The sequence below is a fragment of the Poeciliopsis prolifica genome, unplaced genomic scaffold (assembly GCF_027474105.1).
Source record: "Poeciliopsis prolifica strain line A6 unplaced genomic scaffold, Auburn_PproV2 SCAFFOLD029, whole genome shotgun sequence".
Classification (NCBI taxonomy): Eukaryota; Metazoa; Chordata; class Actinopteri; order Cyprinodontiformes; family Poeciliidae; genus Poeciliopsis; species Poeciliopsis prolifica.
Genome location: NW_026562404.1, coordinates 5,480,409 through 5,500,231, shown reverse-complemented (window position 1 = coordinate 5,500,231; position 19,823 = coordinate 5,480,409). Strand labels below are relative to the sequence as shown.

Sequence of the window (19,823 nt, the reverse complement as noted above, 5' to 3'; positions counted from 1 at the left end):
TTGCAATTATATACTTTTAGCCAAGAGCAAACAATGACTTCACCTTTTTATTGTGTGCTGTAAGTGGTCATAAATGTGGTTGCTAGTGTAGCAAAAAAAAAAGGGAACAGTTTGGATCTACTAATGCTCCAACATCATGTTCCATAATTTCCACTTTTATAGCTCATAAGATGTATGAAGTAAGTTTGTTTTTGTTAAAGTATTAATTTAAGGTTTCTTCACAGAAAGAGAAATGTTGGTAAATAGTTTTTAAACCGTAGGTGAGGATGCCATTGTAGGTTAAAAAAAGAATCTGTGGTCTTTAAATTGGCCTGAATTTGTAGTATCTCTGATACTTGGTGTCGTACGTTTGCTTTCATTTTTACTAGAGATTTAAATGGTGGTCGTAAATTCTTACGCTTGTGTTGACGTTACACACCCAGTTTATCAGCCATATTGGTACTCTCCACTAGTGTTGGCTTGTGTTCCTAGCAGGCATCTTCCAAACTATTTGTCGATCCTAATAATTTTCAAATACTTGTCAAAGGTTGTCTAAAATTATTGTGTTAGTGTGATTTTCAAGACAGATTTTTATTTCACATCTACTTTTCTTCTTCTTTACTTCACAGACGTCGGGTCAGTTGAGGGTCTGGCGTACCACCGAGGCTGGGACACCCTCTACTGGACGAGTTACACCACCTCCACCATCACTCGCCACACAGTGGACCAGAGCCGCTCCGTGGCTTATAACCGCAACACTGTCGTTACGATGTCTGGAGAAGACCACCCTAGAGCCTTTGTGCTGGATGAGTGTCAGGAGTGAGTCAGCTGTGTGAGATCTTTGCCTTAGTCACCCGTTTTCTTGTCGAGAACGTTTATTTTGTCTTGGTGAGCCATTGATTCCATAATAGGGCTTTCTGGTAGCCTGCCACAATTCTTGTCTTCTGCTATTTCCCACCACAGTCTCATGTTCTGGACAAACTGGAATGAGCAGTCTCCCAGCATCATGAGGGCCTCTCTGAATGGAGCCAATGTGCTGGTGATCATTGGCAGTGACATCAAAACTCCTAATGGCCTGGCCATCGATCACCGTGCTGAGAAACTCTACTTCTCCGACGCCACTCTGGACAAGATCGAACGTTGCGAATATGACGGAAGTAACCGCTATGTAAGGCGGCTCTTCCACTTGAGAAAAATGACGCTGCTTTAGCACCAAAACATATTAATGCTTTTAAAACCGTCTGCATTAGGTCTTGTTGAAGAACGAACCTGTTCATCCATTCGGTCTGGCCGTGTATGGAGACTACATATTCTGGACGGACTGGGTGAGGCGAGCTGTCTTGAGGGCAGACAAGTTCACGGGAGGAGACATGAAAGTGCTGCGAGCCGACATCCCTCAGCAGCCGATGGGCATCATTGCTGTGGCTAACGATACCAACAGCTGTGGGTGTTATTCACTGCATCCGTTTAGTTAGCGCAACTTGTGAATATGTGTTTTAAGTATTTGTTTTTTTCCTTAACGTCTTTCCTAAAAAGTTAGAAAAGAGAAGTTCTAACAGTGGGTTGACATGTATATTTATCCTTTTTGGCCAAACTATTGGTTCATGCTGAAATGCCTCACGCAAGTGCTAAAATGCTTTTACATTTGCATTGTTTAATCAAAAAAAAAAAATCATATGCTCAGTGTTTCACGGCCTTTTATTATAGTGGGAATAGTTTGGGCTGCTTTACATCTGAAGTTTTAAATTCTTCTGGGAAGCTGTCACCACACAGGTGACAGGTATTCATTAATTATTTACTCAACTCCCCTAAGCGCCAAGCCTGGAGTATGGAAAAGAAAAACAGAGATTACACACACTTACTTGCATCAATAGCTCTATAGATGTCCATAAAAAGAACACACTCAGCAAGAAAGCTTGGTATGATGAACAGAGCACACACAGGTAATGACAGCAATAGCTCAGCTTCTTTTGGGAAAGATGGGCAACTAAGCACAAAACCACTAAACCACAAATATGTTGTATGAAAAAGAAAAACAAACATTACATATACCTAAAGGCAGTAACAGTAAAGCTAATGGCTTCAAAGAAAGAAGCACAAATTGATGGAACTACATCTGTGGGCCACAAATACTTTCTGGCAACAAAGATCCCCTTCTTCATGTGTATGTCACTTTCACATGTTTTGCTGGGAAGCGCATACCAAACAATACTTTACCTAAATACAACCTGGACGTTTTTGCGCAGGGAACCATTATTTAACCCTGATTGTAGGTCAAACGGTGGAAAGTATGTTGCAATAAACAAACCATCCTGTTGTCCTCAGGTGAGTACTCTCCATGTCGAACAAATAACGGAGGCTGCCAGGACTTGTGTCTGCCCACATCCGACGGACGGGTGAACTGCAGTTGCCGCGGCAATAGGCAGCTCCTCGAGGACAATACCTGCTCTTGTAAGAAGGAAGGAGCAAAACTTAAAATAGGCCTTGAACTGTGACAAAGTGCAAGTGTTTCTGAAAACGAATGCTTTCCCCGCCTGTCACCAGCGCTGAATATGTCATGTGGAAGCGTTGAAGACTTTGAGTGCGAAAACGGCGACTGCATCAACTACAGCCTGACATGTGACGGGATGGCCCACTGCAAGGACAAGTCGGACGAAAAGCAATCTTATTGTGGTGAGTTCTGATTGAAAACAATCGGGTGGAAGATAATAAATCTGACGTATATATATTTATATATAGCTTGTATTAATGTATGGTATGTAGTAAGGAGATGTACATTTTATCCTAGAAAAGAAAGTAAAACACAAAGCTGAAGATGAAAACTTTTTCTCTACAGCCAATCGCATTTGTAAGAAGGGCTACCGAAGGTGCCTTAACGGCCGCTGTCTTGGCCACCAGTTCTGGTGTGATGGGACAGATGACTGTGGCGACAATTCAGATGAAGTGCCCTGCAACAGTAAGTAAAGCCAGTCCACGCTAACCATAACGTGATTGACCAGCCTGTTTTAAAGAGAACGTGAATGCACTTGATCTGGAGCTTGGATTTTCCTTGCTAAATTCCCATTTTCTTTCCTTGCAGTGACTCTGTGCAAAGCAGGAGAGTTTCAGTGCAAAGACGGGAGCTGCATCTCCAACCACAGCCGCTGCGACCAGGTGGTCAACTGTGAGGACGCTAGTGATGAAATGAACTGCCGTATGTAATCCATTCTTAAATTAAAAACTATAACCTCGTGGGATATTTCGGAGTTAAAAAGGAATTAAAAAATATGAAGCTTAAAAAGGTTTTATTTTCTCAGAACCTACCGACTGTTCGCGTTTCTTCCGCCTTGGAGTTAAAGGCGCCACCTTCCGGAGCTGTGAGAAAACAACCCTGTGTTATCTGTCCTCATGGGTGTGTGATGGAAACAATGACTGTGGAGACTTTTCTGATGAGAGAAACTGTCCAGGTGGGATGTCTTTATTTTTCTTCTGACACTTTCAACTTCCTTCAGCGCTCCAAAGGTCCACTTTCTTGTTTTTCTTTCCTTTTGCAGATAAGAGGAAGCTGAAATGTCCCGTTAACTTCTTTGCTTGCCCCAGTGGGCGTTGCATCCCAATGAGCTGGACCTGCGATAAGGAAAACGACTGTGAGAATGGAGCTGATGAAACGCACTGCGGTCAGTCTTTGGGCAAAGTCAAGCTCTTTTGTTTTCTCTTTCTTGCTGTTCTTTCAAGAGGCCAAACGCACCTTCTCTTTTCCTGCAGACAAGTTTTGTTCGCCCACTCAGTTCGAATGTGGGAACCACCGCTGCATTTCCAAGAACTGGGTGTGTGACGGCTCCGACGACTGCGGCGACGGCTCTGACGAAGGCCAGATATGTGGTGACTGATATTACAGTTGCTTTCTGTCGCACGTTCACTGGAAATATTCAACCATCTGACATTCAATGAACTGATCCATGACTTCACAGAACACAAGTCCTGCAGCCCTGATGTTTTCCAGTGCCCGGGTTCCCATGTGTGTGTGCCCCAGCGCTGGAAGTGCGATGGAGATAATGACTGCCCCGATGGAGCCGACGAGAGCGTGAAAGCCGGATGCAGTAAGTCGGTCTGTTATAATCGCAGGAAACGGAAAGAAAATCCTGACGTCCATTGAATAAAAGCAATTATTTCTGCTTTCAGTGTACACCAACAATACATGCGATACCAAGAATGAGTTCATGTGCCAGAACAGACAGTGCATTCCAAAGCACTTTGTATGTGACCATGACATTGATTGCTCGGATGGTTCCGATGAGTCCCCAGAATGTGGTTGGTTTTCCTTTGTATCTAAAAGAAATAAAAAATATATATAGGAATTTTATGAAGCCAGTTGTGGTTATAGTTTTGTTTGGTACCTGCTTATTTTGAGGTTGAAAGGCTGTAATTTGTGGTTTTCATGTAGAATATCCACCATGTGGTCCAGAGGAGTTTCGCTGTGCCAATGGACGTTGCCTCAACCAGAAGAAGTGGGAATGTGATGGCGAGTTTGACTGTCCAGATCACTCCGATGAAGCTCCCAAAAACCCTCGCTGCGTAGACTCTGGTAGGATCAATAAGTTCATTCTTTCATACAGAAGCTAATACTCTGACCATGCATGGGGTTGGTTGCTGGTGTTAAGGTACACAAAGGCTCAAAAAAGGTTGTGGGTTCAAAAATAAAACTATAACTATGATTTAAAGTCTTTGTACTGTCATACCAGAAAATGTTCATGAGTGACAAGAGTTCTTTTTATTTTTTATTTTTAAGCCCGACCAGAAACACAAACACCGTAGTTTGTCCTTTGGTGAAAAATAACATTTGAGATTAACATTTGAGAAGCTATTAAATGTCTGCTAAGCAGCCAACCAGTCAGTTTATCCATTGTGTTTTTGTTATCTTAGCAGCAGTAGAAAAATGGCTTCCGACCAAATGTAAACACCCTAATGCTGATTGTTAAGGAACAGATTACTGGTAGTCTGTAAAGCTGCATATTCTACATTGTTGAGCATCATATGTCCTTCTATAGGGAATTTATGTGTCGTTTACGTGCCTCCTTGGGATAATTCATCATTTGCAAACTAGTAAAAACATAGGTTCTAGTTTTTGCACCAACTTTTTGCCTGAGAAAGAAATCATGTTACTTATTACACTGACTCCGTGCACCTGTGATTTCAGAGAGGATCTGTAATGAATCTTCCTTCATATGCCACAATAAGAAGTGTTTGAATGAAAGTCTGCTGTGTGACCGAAACGATGACTGTGGCGATGGCTCTGATGAACGCAACTGCTTCGTCAATGAGTGTCTAAACAGCAAGCTGAGCGGCTGCTCGCAGCTCTGCGACGACCTCAAAATCGGCTATAAAGTAAGACGTCTCACTTATTGTTGACCAGTCTGTACAGCACTTCTGGCTGCTTTTACTATCAATAGAACTTTGAAGGACTTTAAACTTTAAAGTGCATTGGGTGAAATTTCAGATTTTCACTTTTTAATGTTTGTGTGCAGAAGTTTGGCTACAAATATTTCTCATACTTCCAATGCGAGTGGAGAGTTAGCAGAGATAATATTTGCTGTTTGTTCAAGTGGACCTGGTTATACAAAGATCTGAAGCCCGTCTCTTCAGGTTTACAGTTACGCAAGATGAAATTTTGTTTCGGCCCTCATTCCAGAAAGGAGGGAGGCCTGTCATGGGACAGCTTGAACTCTGTGTGAACTGCAACATCTGTGGCGCGCAGTGTGTTAGGGCAGGGCTTCTTCTACAACCAACAAACCACTTTGCACCTGTTTTTACTTACCTACGTAATTTTGTTCTGTTTAGTGATTTGAGTTTGGTATCTGGATAAACATCAATATGAGGCTGAAACATAAAGCAGACATTTCCTCGCATGGGACAAGGGAGTCATGCGCAACCAGAGTAAATGAATGACCTCATCCGTGACACTTTGACACATGTGCTCTGCTGTTGGTCCCTGCAGTGCAGATGCCATCCTGGCTTCCAGCTGAAGCGAAATGGGAAGACGTGTGTGGACATAGACGAGTGCACGACCACCTACCCCTGTTCTCAGCACTGCCTGAACACGCACGGCAGCTTCCACTGTCTCTGCGTGGACGGCTTTGAAGTCAGCCCCAATGACCCCACCATCTGCAAGTCCACATCGGGTAAAGGCAGCCACGAGTGTGATTAATAATTCAGTACTTGTACATATGCAGTTCAGTCTTGAGTAATGTTGTTTGGGATGGTACTTGCATGTAGAAGTGGAACCCTACCTGATTTTTGCGAATCGCTACTACCTGAGAAAGCTCAACCTGGATGGTTCCAACTACACTCTTATAAAGCAGGTGGGATGTCTGGCTCTCTGTTTGGAGAAATATTTGTGCTCTCGTTGTTGGCTTGTTATGTAAAGATAACAATTCATCCTAATTTATTGTTTTTAATCAGGGCCTTAACAATGCAGTAGCACTGGACTTTCACTATGCAGAGCAGATGATCTACTGGACAGACGTGACCACTCAGGGAAGCATGATCCGACGGATGCAAATGAACGGCACCAACATGGAGGTCAGGACTTCAGTGACTGCTACATTTGATTTGTGACGGCTTTTCAGCTTATGTTAGCAGTGCAAGTAAAACTTATTCTTCTACTTTTTGGACCGACCTGGTAGGTTTTGCACCGAACCTCCCTGAGTAATCCCGATGGTCTGGCAGTGGACTGGGTCGGTGGAAATCTATACTGGTGTGACAAAGGTCGTGACACCATTGAAGTCTCGAAGCTTAATGGCGCCTACCGGACTGTGCTGGTCAACAGTGGCCTGAGGGAGCCGCGGGCTGTCGCCGTGGACGTCCGCTATGGGTGAGCGGCATTATTTTAACTTGCGACGATGAAGATCCTTCCTTTGAGTATCTTTAATTTAAGTGAATCTGTGCTTTCTGCTGGTTAGATACCTTTACTGGTCCGACTGGGGTGATAACCCTCACATTGGGAGAATTGGGATGGATGGCACAGACAGAAAAATTATCATCGAGGATAAGATCACCTGGCCCAACGGACTGACCTTGGACTTTGTCAACGATCGGATTTACTGGGCGGATGCCAGAGAGGACTATATCGAGTTTGCCAGCCTGGATGGAACCAGCAGACACACAGGTAATACATCAGAAACGACAGAAATGTTGGTTGCCAAACTTGGTTTACTTTGAAGAAAAAGAAAATATAAAGCACAAACAATACATAAATTTAATAGATAGATAGATAATGTTCATATCTTTGATTTGCCACCAGTAAAAGAAACTAGCATGTTTCCACCTTACTGATTAGTTTTCAGATTTATGTTCCAGGGCTGTAGAGACTAGAAAAAAACTAAATGTTGTCTTCCCTGGTTTAGTTCTGTTCCTGGAAACATTGAGCAAGCTTGTCTCTGAGGACATGAGGGTTCTACATGGTTCATAATTAACAAACAACTCAGAAATGTATTTTGACCCAAGACCATTTAGTGCTTTATGGACCAGTTGCAGAATTGTAAAGACTATGCTTTTAGAACTAAGGAGCCAGTACAGTGATTTATGATCCAATGTGATATAATTTCCCCTTTGTTGGTCTGGACTCTGGCAGTGATGTCTGTTCGTTTTGTTTGTTTTATTTTACAGACACCAGTAAAGACACTTTTTTTTCTGTGTCCTGTTTTGACAGGAAGCTCTTTATTATGGCAATAGTTTTAAGATTACGCCAAGTAGGTTATAAGAACAACTGGGCTCCAAATAAAACAAATCAATGAATCAAATAAATGGCTTTTTGCCATTTATTCATCTGAAACCTACAGGACAGTGGAATTTGAGGACTAGGGTTGGTGACACCCGGTCTAGTTAAACATGGAGGTCATGTAGATGTTAAATAAAAGTGACTCGAGAATACGCCCAGGAGGGACCCCACAACTGAATTTTGTTGCCCCATCTTTGTAAGTCATAAACTGCCTTTTTAATAATCTTTGCCAATTATGTTAGCATGAATATGAGCCTATGATCACTCATTGATTCAACAAACTATGTGCGCATTAAAAGAAAAATATATATACTATTTACATCGTTCAGTGTAATGTCACGGCAGGCTGGTGGTCTACCTGTCAACGATTCCACTGACTCAGATGCTTCTTACCCACCATTGTAGCCGTGTGTGTTTGAAGAACAAGACTCAGATAAGGACAGACCGAAGGGCACTTTGAGCTAAAGTGACTAATATCTGAGCTTGTTTCAAGGTTGTAAACCTGCTGTTATGTATTAATTTCATTAAAGCAGAATATTGGTAAAAATGATTGCTGATTTTTATTTATTTTTTCTTACTGTTTAGTAGGCGTTTTAAAAGAGTGCCACATGCTTTTTGTGTTTGCTTTGCCAGATGTGCGTGTCTGAATTGCTGCTGCGTGTTTTGACACGGCGACCCTCAAGCACAGAGAGCATGCATGAGACGCCGCATGCATGTCGCCAGAAGAAAAAAAAAGACCAGCAATTAGAGTGTAAAACTTAATGAGGTGTAGAAGCTGTTGCATAACAGGGGATAAAATGGAGGCTCTATCTGTTCACTCAGTTGTACATTAACAGAACAGGAAGTTTCTCTTTGCTGTAACAACACCTCAATGGGAAGAATAGGATTTTATGTGCTTCTATAGATTTCTTTATGTGCTTATTAAATTACTGTATGGATTTCTAATGTACATTATTAGTGGAAAGCCACTGTGTGTTGAGAAAAGCAGTTGTCAAATTTCAAAAACAATTTTCGGGGGAGTGAAAGGAAGGAGAATGTTTACAAAATTATTGTTAATACATTTTCAAAAGTCTTTGAAATCATATATGAGCTACTTTTTAAATTAAAAAAAGAAGCTGTTTCTTTTTTTTAAATTATGAAAACAGTTTCATTACCTCCTTAAAATAGCCTTCTTTTCTGTATCATTGTCCTGAAACTGGTTTTTGAAAGAAAAAGGCTGGTCAGTGCAGATTAATTTGATCTATTACTGAGATTTGAGCATTTTTATTAGCGCTTATGACTTTATTCCATCATAAATAACAACGGGAAATAAGCTGCTATCAGCCTTGTTACATTTAAACAAGAATTACAGTATACAAATTTCATGTCTTTTGTCAAATCATTTCATATTAAACCTGTAAAATCTGAAAGACCTTGGAGTTATTTTGTGTTTGCCAGTATTCACAAGTAAATACTCCAAGTCTCATCAAGTGAAAAACAGTGACACTTTTATAAATTTTCACACTGTTTATGCTTGTGACGAGATGAAGGTGGTGGGAGCAAAAAAAAAAACAGCCTTAAACTGACCTTGAAAACATGATCATATCTTTAATGTGTTTGCTCTCACAGTTCTGAATCACGACATCCCTCACATCTTTGCCATGACGCTCTTTGAGGAATACATCTACTGGACCGACTGGGAAACAAAATCCATCAACAGGGCGCACAAGACCATGGGTACCAACAAGACCACCCTGATCAACACCTTGCATCGGCCCATGGATATTCACATTTACCATCCCTACCGCCAGCCGCCAGGTAAGAGCTCGATAAAATTCAGTGCGTTTCGACAATAATTCACAACAGTTTTTCAAGACAAACTTTTAATACGCTTCAGGTTTTTCCCTGCTGTTGCTGTAAAAATTTTTTTTTTTTATCTCTTTATCTCAGTTCTGAAACATCCGTGCCAGACAGACAACGGTGGCTGCAGCAACCTCTGCCTCCTCTCACCAGGAGGAGGATACAAATGTGCCTGTCCTACTAACTTCTATCTGGCCAGCGACCAGCGGACATGCATGTCCAACTGTACGGCGAGTCAGGTAAGAAGGCTGTGTTCTCAGCATCTCCATTGAAGGATAGAACACAATATATACTTTAAGCTGTTTCCAGGTCTGAAAAGTATGAAAACAATTCAATTATGTGGCTTTCCAGATTATTCTTTTTTAGTGTCTGTCTTTTAAAATTGATCATTTGATATTTCCTAAAATTAATCGACTGCAGCGACCGAAGGGCTTCTTCTCTAAATGCAAATTAAATGTCATTCAGTCCTTCTACATCAAGTCTCAAATTTAAAGTTTTTTTTTTTTAGATAAACAATTGCTTAAAAAAAGTGGAGATATGCAATCACAAAACAACTCTGATTACATATAGATTATAGGAGAGCAGCAGAAAAAATACCTAAGAAAATATCGCACTTTCAAATGAAAAATATGTAGAAATCAATGAAAAAGAGTCGAATGGACCAGGGAAGCATTGCTATTCTGGTTTGAAGTTTAGTTTTTTTTTAAATTCTGCTTTATAAAACATTAGAAATTAAAAATGCCAAACTCATTTTGTCCTGACTGCATAATTGAAACACCTGTACTGATGCCTGGGATAATTTCTCTCTCCGCTCCAGTTTGTGTGCAAGAATGACAAGTGCATTCCTTTCTGGTGGAAATGCGACACTGAGGATGACTGTGGCGACGGGTCAGACGAGCCTGCAGACTGCCGTAAGTATCTGAGAAAGAAGACGGTGGTGTATCATACTGATGTAAAGTGCTTGTGGTTGAGTTGAACTCTCGGATATATTCATGCTGACCAGAATGCTGATAAACTGTGTCTTATCTGTGACAGCGGAGTTTAAATGCAGACCGGGACAGTTTCAGTGCGGTACAGGCATCTGCACCAACCCTGCTTATATCTGTGATGGAGATAACGACTGCCAGGACTTCTCAGATGAGGCCAACTGTGGTAGATCTTTTTTTGTAATTATTAGCAGCTACATTATGCCAGCAATATTATGCACCGTTAAGGGGGGAAAAAACTGCTTATAATTTTTGTTCCCAGATATTCATGTTTGCCTGCCCAGCCAGTTCAAATGTTCCCACCCAAACCGCTGCATCCCAGGGATCTTCCGATGCAACGGCCAGGAAAACTGCGGTGAAGGCGAGGATGAGAAGGACTGCCGTAAGTGACCCCTGTTTACCGGTTTACTCGATTTAAATTGAAAACTAAAAATAATTGTGTTTTCCCCAACAGCGGATGTTACATGTGCTCCCACCCAGTTCCAGTGTGCGACGACCAAACGCTGCATACCTCGCCTCTGGGTGTGCGACCGGGACAACGACTGCGCCGACGGGTCAGATGAACCAGCCAACTGCAGTAAGTTCACTGACCAGAGGAGGTCATTCTAATGTCCCTTTTGTGAATGTCACTCACCATTGTGCCCAAACGCTTGTCTTCCCCGCAGCTCAAATGACATGCGGTGTGGATGAGTTCCGATGCAAAGACTCCGGGCGCTGCATCCCCGCACGCTGGAAGTGTGACGGCGAGGACGACTGTGGCGACTCCTCCGACGAGCCAAAAGAAGAGTGCGGTAGGAACTTTCTGCCCCCGAAGAGAAGCCAGTGTTGCGGATGTTTCTACATTTTTGCGTGCTCCAACTTATGCTTTGTAAATTGTGCAGCTGAGAGGACTTGTGAACCTTACCAGTTCAGATGCAAGAACAACCGCTGCGTGCCGGGCCGCTGGCAGTGCGACTACGACAACGATTGCGGGGACAACTCGGACGAAGAGAAATGCCGTAGGTGTCTCTCTTTCTGCAGCAAAGCAGTGCGTCCGTACTTCATCCTCTCTACGCCTATTTGCTCACTCTGTCCACCGCCAGTAACCCATGCGCATCATCCACCAGCAATGAATTCAACTTTCTCCTTTTAACGTCTAACAAATTGATGATTCTGAATGCAAATTCATTGCATTGACATTTCTAAAGCATCTCACCTCATCTGATATTTCTTTCATTTCATACTGTCCTGTCGTTATGAGCCAGAGGTAAGTTATTCCACCTCCCATTATCAGTGCCGTGTCTCTCGTGTGTCACCTCCACTTCCCCAGCCTGATCCGTGAGAGTCTGCAAGCAGATCTGCCAATCTGTCCATTTCCCAAAGTTTCAGTAGTCCTTTATTAACGGACTTCCAAAGTTGATGTTATTTTTGAAAAATTAAGAATACAGCAACACAAAAGAAAGAAAATATATCTCTGTGCAGTCTCTCACATAAAACTCTGATGTCTTGTCTACCCATACCTGTGCTGCGTTCTTGTGCGTTGTGCTAAAAGCTTACTCACCTGACTTTTGTCAGTATTTGTTAGTGACGCAAGCCTCTCTTTCTGCAGAGCCTCGCCAATGTTCAGAGAGCGAGTTCGCCTGCACCAATGGCCGCTGCATTGCCGGGAGATGGAAGTGTGACGGAGATCACGACTGCGCTGATGGATCTGATGAGGTGAGGGGCGTGATGGTGAGGTTTTATGTGCTCCGATGTCATTTATGACCTTAAGGAACGTCATAAATGAGCAATTTTCTTTTTGTTAGATAAGATTTACATCTTTATTCTATTTAGCTATTTAACTTTAAAACCAAAATCCATAAAGTGTGACTTCTTAGTAAAAAGAAAACATGGAGTTAAATGTGGGCCAAGTTTCGTCATGGAGCACAACAATGTCATTTTAAATCCATTCTAACTTCTCACCGTAAACTGACTCTCAGGATGTGGGTTGTGTGTTATCTTTAGCATGGCTGTGATTTGAAGTGTGACAACGACCAGTTCCAGTGTAAGAGTGGCCACTGCATCCCGATCCGCTGGAGATGTGACTCTGACCCGGACTGCATGGATGGCAGTGATGAGGAGAACTGCGGCAGCACTGGTTAGTCTTTTCTGGCGAGGATGTTGGATTATGTCCCATAGGTTTGCCTCAGAGACACCAAATAGTTTTGCAATCTTTCTTCTCCAAGGTTTTGTTCAGATTTCTGGATGGTCTTTTTGAGTCTAAATAACTCGGAGGCTTAAAAACATTCCTCTGAAATAGGTCAGTGCAGTAGATCAAAGCACAGTCTTCATCACGTTATCAAAATGTGCAGTGCCTCAATCACCTGAATACACTTGCAGTAGTTGGTGGGATACCGTCTTCAATGTTGGATGGGCTTCAAATGACTTCAATAACCAGACGTCATGCTTTTTTGATAGTTTTAGAATTTCAATCACTAAGATTGGTGGATTGGTGCTTACATTTTAAGAAAATCTGCAGAAGGCCTTGAGGAAGCTTGAAGGAATGTTGAAAACATATTTAATGGATTGCTTACTGGTTGGACAGTGGATTTTGAATCAACCTATGTTACTTCCTTTGTCAGCTTAATTTGGAAAAGTTGATCTTATTCAACACTGAAAAACAAATGACCTTGTTTTTCTGTTTCTCAGCTGGACGCCACTGTCCTCAAAATGAGTTCCAGTGCAACAACACTCTGTGCAAACCACTGGCCTGGAAGTGTGATGGGGAAGATGACTGTGGTGACAACTCTGATGAGAATCCAGGGGAATGCAGTGAGTTGATCTTTTCAGTCACACACTTTCTAAATGTCTCGTTTGCTATCGTGTTCTGACCCGTTTCTTTTTTTTGTCTTTTCTCTCTTCTGTGTCTTGCCCGTTCTTCCTCTCAGGGATGTTCCAGTGTCCTCCTACCAGAGTCTTCCGGTGCCTGAACGACCGTGTGTGTCTGCACATGTCGAGGAGGTGTGACGGCGTTAATAACTGTGGGGACGGCTCGGACGAATTCAACTGTGGTGAGAAGTGGGGCTGTTCAGAGGAACGTCAACACATTCGCATTTTTGTGGAAATTTTCTTCTCAAAAACGTTTAAGGGGTGTGAAAACCTTTTCACAGAAGTGTCTGATTAGAAAATAAACCTCTACTTCGCCAGCTTGGATTATTACTGACATGTTCGCGATTGCATTTTCAGAGGCCCACCAAGCGACTCCCACGTGTGAGAAGGATGAGTTCTCGTGCTTCAACGGCAGATGCATCAGCTCCAACCTGCGCTGCAACTTCTTCAATGACTGCGAAGACTTTGGCTCTGATGAGATCCAATGCAAAACAGGTGCTTCCCATCTGACCCAGCATCCAAGCTTTGAGACGCAGAAACTCAGATTTTCCCGTCTCATATTTAAATCGCTTGTTTAATCTCAGACAAAAGGCTGAACGACTGCCGCAGCAACAGCACTCAGTGCGGCAACGTAGACGAGGCACAGTGCATCACCAACGGCACAGACTCCTTCTGCTCCTGCAAAAAGGGTTTCCAGAAGACCGGGCACCACACCTGTGGAGGTACACTTACAGATTATCTACAAAACAAATTGTTACGATTAAGACGAAAGAAACTGGTTTGTAATATTTCACTGGCATTAATATTTTCCTTTGGCTCTTCTCCTTTCTGTTCTCAGATAAAAACGAATGTTTAGAGTTTGGAGTTTGCTCCCAGATCTGCAACAACACCAAGGGTTCCTACAAATGCAGCTGCCACAAGTACTTTACCAGGATCAATGACACTTGCAAGGCTGACAGTAAGCATAATCTGATCGTAGTTTTTTTTTTGTTTTTTTTTACTTCCTAGATTTTATTTTAAATGCTTTGGTGCATTTCCCAAAACAGTTGGTGCAAACTGCCAAGCCTAATCGATTACCGGGAAAAGCGAGTCACTTAATCGAAATGAATAGTTCAACAACATCATCTGCGTCAGCAGAATGAAAAGTCCTGACGCCGTGTTTATGAACAAGATTATCGAATGTCTTTGTCAGGTTTTCATTATGAAAGTTCACTCAGTTCTTGCAATGCAAAGAAATCTGATCTTGGTGGCACCACCTCACTGCATTCACTATGTCCACAGACATTTGAAACCCACAGCTACATTTTATGTAATTGGGTAAAAAGGACACTGGCTAAATAGGTTTCACATTTTCACTGCATGCTCTTTGTAACTCTAATTTAAGCAAACTAGAAAAGTGCAAACTTTTCAAAACAAACGCAAGAAAACAGCCTCTGCATTAAGTAAGCAATATTGCAGTTCATCTTGGAAATTAATTGGATTGCACACAGCACCGGAACTCATATTTGTACATCCAGATGTTCCTTTCTGTTTTCAATGAGATATGTTCCTGGCAATACAGCAAAGAAAGTCTCTCCTGGAGTGGTGAGGACAAATTACTAAATGTTGTTATGAAGATTGTTTTTCTGGTTGGAAAAATGCACCAAAGCATTTGGGAAAAAAAATAACTAAGACTTAAAAGAACTTGAGAATCGCAGCTGTAACTTCTCCCTCCGGTCCTCCAAGACATGAACAGCAGTCGACAGATCCTATACATTGCCGACGACAACGAAATCCGCAGCCTGGATCCCGGCATGCCCAACTGGCGCTACGAGCAGATCTTTCAGGGCGACGCCAGCGTGCGAATCGACGCCATGGATTTGCACGTTAAAAGCAACCGTATTTTCTGGACCAACTGGCACACTGGCCGCATTTCCTCCTACGAGCTCCAGGAGTCGTCCTCGTCCTCATCGTCGTCCTCCTCAAACTCTCACGGCAACCGCCGGCAGAACGAGGGCGGCATCACCAACCTGCAGGTAAAGCTTGTAAACAATCTGAAGACGTGTCGCTTTGGGGGGAAAAAAAAAAAAAAAAAGTTGCTAAGTTGTTTTCTGCTCACATCCAGATCAGGGAGCTGAAGATGCCCCGTGGGATAGCAGTGGACTGGGTGGCTGGAAACCTGTACTGGACAGACTCGGGTCGAGATGTGATCGAAGTGGCTCAGATGTCGGGGCAACACTGCAAGACCCTCATCTCTGGCATGATAGATGAGCCGTATGCTATTGTAGTGGACCCACAAAGAAGGTCAGAGAAAAACTTGATTTATTATTTACACTTTTGTTAAGAGAATCTTCAATGTGGTATTGAGGACTTCTTTGACAAACAAAAAGTAGTCTAAAATTTTTAAGTAGAACTAACAAGATACTTGGTTTTATAATTTGACCAATATATGGGTCAAATGTGGGACAATTTAAAGATGTATTAACACTTTTGCGCTCATTTTTCAATGCCATGTTTCTGAGCCGTGTGAATGTCTGTTGTTGTCTCTTTAGCACCATGTACTGGGCAGACTGGGGAAACCATCCTAAAATCGAGACGGCTGCCATGGATGGCACTCTTAGACAGACTCTCGTTCAAGAAAACATCCAGTGGCCCACAGGTCAGTGCTGTTTGAGCGCTGAATGATTCTTTCAGGTCCAAAATGTTCTAAACGAAATGAAAGCCCCTTACATTTCTTTCATTCTGCTGCTGCAGGATTAGCCGTGGACTACTTCAATGAGCGTCTTTACTGGGCCGATGCGAAACTCTCGGTCATCGGCAGCGTTCGCCTGGATGGCTCAGACCCTGTCGTCGCCGTCTCTGGCATCAAAAACCGTTGAGTTGCACATCTAAGTAAACCCAGAAAACGTAACACTGCCACATTGGTTCATTGCCTGAATGCTTTTCTCCTACTTTTATCTTAATTTCAGACCTACTCCATCCTTTCAGCATCGATATCTTTGAGGACTACATCTACGGTGTCACTTACATGAACAACTTTGTCTTCCGGGTCAACAAGTTCGGCAAAGGCCCGATGGAAAACCTTACAACAGGCATCAACCACGCCACTGACATAGTCCTATACCACCGTTACAAGCAGCCAGACAGTGAGTGGGGAATCACCTTTAAGCCATAATTTGCGCTTTTACAGACACTGAGGTCCCTTAATTGGTTTATAATTTATTTCTGCAACAGTACCTAACCCATGCGACAAGAAAAAGTGTGAGTGGCTGTGTCTTCTGAGCCCCAGCGGGCCCGTTTGCACCTGCCCCAACAACTACGTCGCTGACAATGGTACTTGCGTGGAGAGACCGAGCCCCACTTCCTCCTCTTTCAGTAAGTCCAAGCATACATGTCCCTCACATTAAGCGGCATCTCATTAAAAAAAAAAAAAGAGGGTTTTAAACATTGGGTTATAAATGATGTCTCCATCCTCCTGTCCTCTCTCTGCAGCTCCTCCATCAGAGCCCTGCAGTATCCAGTGTCTGAACGGTGGGAGCTGCTTCTTCAATGCCTATCAGGTGCAGAAATGTCGCTGCCAGCCCAGCTACGTTGGAGCGCGATGTGAGATCAACCAGTGCAGGGACTACTGCAAGAATGGAGGCACCTGCACCTCTTCCCATACAGGTAGATTCATTTGGTGTAAGGATTTCCAGCCAGACCTAAATATACATGGATATAAATATATCCGACCAGAGGAGATCATTCCGATGCAAAGACTCCGGATATACATGGATATATTTCTATCCATGTATATTTCTGTATACATGGATATACATAAATATGCATGGATATATTTATGTCTATGTCAAGACATAAATTATTTTCATCCAGGCCAAAGAACCAAAAAATAAATAAATAAATAACAGTTAAATGCGCTTACAGTTAATTGAGTTTGTCCATGTTTTTTAAAGCAGAACAATCATTGTATGGACAGCGATTGCCTTTAGAGCAGGTAGTAATGACTTTATTACTGGAACATTTAGTTTGTGCATCTTTTGTTTTCTCAAAACATCTGAAAAATGCATTTACAGCCAAGATTTTATTGAGATGGTGATTGTAATCGGCCTTTTGTCAGGGGGGATCATCTTGAAACTCCCGTTTAACAACAGAAATGGTTTTGCAGGCACTCCCACTTGTAGGTGTCCGAAAGGCTTCACAGGGCCGAACTGCAACCTCCACACTTGCCAGGATTACTGCCTGAATGGTGGCAGCTGCTTGGTCAGCATGGGCAACCAGCCAACCTGCAGCTGTAAACCCGAGTACCAAGGAGACCAGTGCCAGTACAGTAAGTGGCAGCACTTCCAGATAGCTTTAAATTCTCTTCAGGGCATCGAGATCGTAGGGAGTTTGTGCAAAGATTTAGTGTGACTTTCTAAATAAAGAAATATGTAAGTTACTTTTATTTACAGCAGAAAATGCATTGAAAAAAAATTGCACTCAAAAGTGTGACAGATAACTAATTACTTTTCAGTTCTCTTTTGAGAGGCGTCCTTCTAAACAAGAGTAGAGAAACTGTTTTCCACAGTTTCTGTGCTCTGGTGTTCAGACATTTCAGTTTGCCTACATTGCAAAACCTACGGCAATAAAAAAAAAGTAGTCTGTTGAATGTCAATATTTACATAAACTGAACTGTTTTAAAGTTGCAGTGTGTGGTTTATTATTCTCACCATGCCCTCTTTCTTTTATCAGGTAAATGCGAAGGGTTCTGTCAAAACGGTGGAACCTGCTTGCAGACCTCCAACGGCACCAAACTGTGTCAGTGCTCCACCCAGTTCACGGGACTCCATTGTGATCTCAACAAGTGTCTGTTCTGTGGAGACGGCAAGTGTTTCACGCAGCGCACCGGGGAAATCGCCTGCAAGTAAGGAAGCTGAGGAGACAGAACTCTCGAAAGACAAAAAAGCTTTAATTTCTGCTCTTTTCATTTCTTTTGAACTAAATGAGCTTTTCTGTTATATTCCACTGGCTTCGTTTTGTTGTTGTTAAATTGCTCACTCTATGACAAGCTCTCTCCATGTGTCTACGTAGCTGCACCAATGGTCAGACCCACTCCACCTGCTACACTTGCTTGGACTACTGCTCTCACGGCCAGTGTTCATTCGACACCCGCACGCAGCTTCCTACATGCAGGTAAGATCTGTATCCACTCCCCCAACCTCGTGACAACTCCTCTTCTTCTGTTTGTCTGACTCCCTGGTCGTCATTTCCAGGTGTCATTCTGGATGGTCAGGATACAGATGCGACGTTGCATCTTCCCCTGTGGATTCTTCTGATGCCACCGGTGGCGGTAAGTCGATAAACGCCTTGTGCTGATGAAGGCTGCCCTTTGGTGTCTTTTTCTCACGCTGTTTGCTCCCCACAGTTTCCGCCTCGGTTGTGATTCCGATCCTCTTGCTGCTCCTGCTGGCGCTGCTGGTTGTTGGCGCCATCTTGTGGTACAAGCGGAGAATGCGTGGGTGAGTGCTGAATTTAAAAAAAAGAAAAGGCACATTTTTTTGGGGGGGGGGACTCGAATTCCACTTTTCATCCTTTTCTCTCCAGCTTCTCTTTCTGTGTTACATTCTGATAACAGCATCTATCTCCTGTCTCCCAGGTTTCTGTCCTCAGGCAAATCTCGCTCTCAGTGCTCGCGGTAACTCGATAGGGCTAAATAATTACCTCATAGCTTCTCCTTCTTTCAATATACAGTCAGAGTGGCTTTGCTTTTTTTTTTCTGTCTGTTTTATTTCTCTATTCTTTAAGTCGGTTTGTATTTGCTTGCCATTTCCTGTTTGCCTCCTAACCACCCCTGTGAGGGATTCCCCATCAGCAGCAGCATGGGGAACTGAACTGTTACACCTTTTTGCCATCTCCATAACTATTCATGTTGTGTTTAAGTGTGTAAATGTCGATCTTTATGTGCTTGCAAGGATACTCTTCAGCTGTGAATTAACTTGAAGAAAAAAAAAACTCTTCAGAAGCTGCAAAGAGCTGAATATTTGCAACGTCCAGCATTCTTTGCAGAAGACATGCTGCTGTATACCCGATCGTTTTAATCAAATGGCCTTTTTTTTAATTAAACAAAAAGGCTCATTTGACCTTAAATGATTGGCTTATTTGATTTTGTTTGTTAAACTTGTCTCCCTTTTGACTTTGTTTGACTCGCGTTTTCTCCCAAAGAGCTGCAGATGTTATAGTTTTGAATAAAGAGGATTAATGACGGCGTTTCTCACTCTGCAGTGCCAAGGGATTCCAGCATCACCGGATGACAAACGGAGCCATGAATGTTGAGATCGGGAACCCGGCCTATAAGATCTATGAAGGAGATCCTGATGACGAGGCCGGGGAGCTGCTAGATTCAGACTTCACTTTGGACCCAGATAAGGTAACAATGAAAAAAACCTTTGGAGAAATCA

At 42.7% G+C, this 19,823-nt stretch overlaps 1 protein-coding gene across 2 annotated transcripts in view; it reads left to right on the top strand.

Moving 5' to 3' along the window:
* The window catches only part of lrp1ab (low density lipoprotein receptor-related protein 1Ab), an 89,455-nt gene that overhangs the window by 68,229 nt on the left and 1,403 nt on the right, over positions 1-19,823 (top strand). The window contains exons 42-88 of one of the 2 annotated variants that reach the window (XM_055049637.1): positions 609-798; positions 943-1,147; positions 1,230-1,422; positions 2,305-2,430; positions 2,524-2,652; positions 2,816-2,935; positions 3,059-3,172; positions 3,276-3,425; positions 3,513-3,635; positions 3,724-3,840; positions 3,930-4,058; positions 4,141-4,269; positions 4,403-4,543; positions 5,156-5,343; positions 5,954-6,137; positions 6,232-6,317; positions 6,418-6,537; positions 6,642-6,829; positions 6,918-7,123; positions 9,344-9,532; positions 9,665-9,813; positions 10,392-10,485; positions 10,610-10,726; positions 10,823-10,942; positions 11,015-11,137; positions 11,226-11,351; positions 11,442-11,558; positions 12,149-12,255; positions 12,544-12,676; positions 13,228-13,350; positions 13,467-13,589; positions 13,765-13,902; positions 13,992-14,129; positions 14,246-14,365; positions 15,133-15,422; positions 15,512-15,690; positions 15,939-16,045; positions 16,141-16,260; positions 16,356-16,532; positions 16,621-16,761; positions 16,879-17,052; positions 17,552-17,713; positions 18,118-18,289; positions 18,457-18,558; positions 18,639-18,715; positions 18,791-18,884; positions 19,648-19,792. In XM_055049637.1, coding sequence (XP_054905612.1) covers positions 609-798; positions 943-1,147; positions 1,230-1,422; positions 2,305-2,430; positions 2,524-2,652; positions 2,816-2,935; positions 3,059-3,172; positions 3,276-3,425; positions 3,513-3,635; positions 3,724-3,840; positions 3,930-4,058; positions 4,141-4,269; positions 4,403-4,543; positions 5,156-5,343; positions 5,954-6,137; positions 6,232-6,317; positions 6,418-6,537; positions 6,642-6,829; positions 6,918-7,123; positions 9,344-9,532; positions 9,665-9,813; positions 10,392-10,485; positions 10,610-10,726; positions 10,823-10,942; positions 11,015-11,137; positions 11,226-11,351; positions 11,442-11,558; positions 12,149-12,255; positions 12,544-12,676; positions 13,228-13,350; positions 13,467-13,589; positions 13,765-13,902; positions 13,992-14,129; positions 14,246-14,365; positions 15,133-15,422; positions 15,512-15,690; positions 15,939-16,045; positions 16,141-16,260; positions 16,356-16,532; positions 16,621-16,761; positions 16,879-17,052; positions 17,552-17,713; positions 18,118-18,289; positions 18,457-18,558; positions 18,639-18,715; positions 18,791-18,884; positions 19,648-19,792 — 6,695 coding nt within the window. Of the gene's footprint in view, positions 1-608; positions 799-942; positions 1,148-1,229; positions 1,423-2,304; positions 2,431-2,523; positions 2,653-2,815; positions 2,936-3,058; positions 3,173-3,275; positions 3,426-3,512; positions 3,636-3,723; positions 3,841-3,929; positions 4,059-4,140; positions 4,270-4,402; positions 4,544-5,155; positions 5,344-5,953; positions 6,138-6,231; positions 6,318-6,417; positions 6,538-6,641; positions 6,830-6,917; positions 7,124-9,343; positions 9,533-9,664; positions 9,814-10,391; positions 10,486-10,609; positions 10,727-10,822; positions 10,943-11,014; positions 11,138-11,225; positions 11,559-12,148; positions 12,256-12,543; positions 12,677-13,227; positions 13,351-13,466; positions 13,590-13,764; positions 13,903-13,991; positions 14,130-14,245; positions 14,366-15,132; positions 15,423-15,511; positions 15,691-15,938; positions 16,046-16,140; positions 16,261-16,355; positions 16,533-16,620; positions 16,762-16,878; positions 17,053-17,551; positions 17,714-18,117; positions 18,290-18,456; positions 18,559-18,638; positions 18,716-18,790; positions 18,885-19,647; positions 19,793-19,823 lie in introns of both variants that reach the window. The other variant, XM_055049635.1, reaches the window with a different exon arrangement.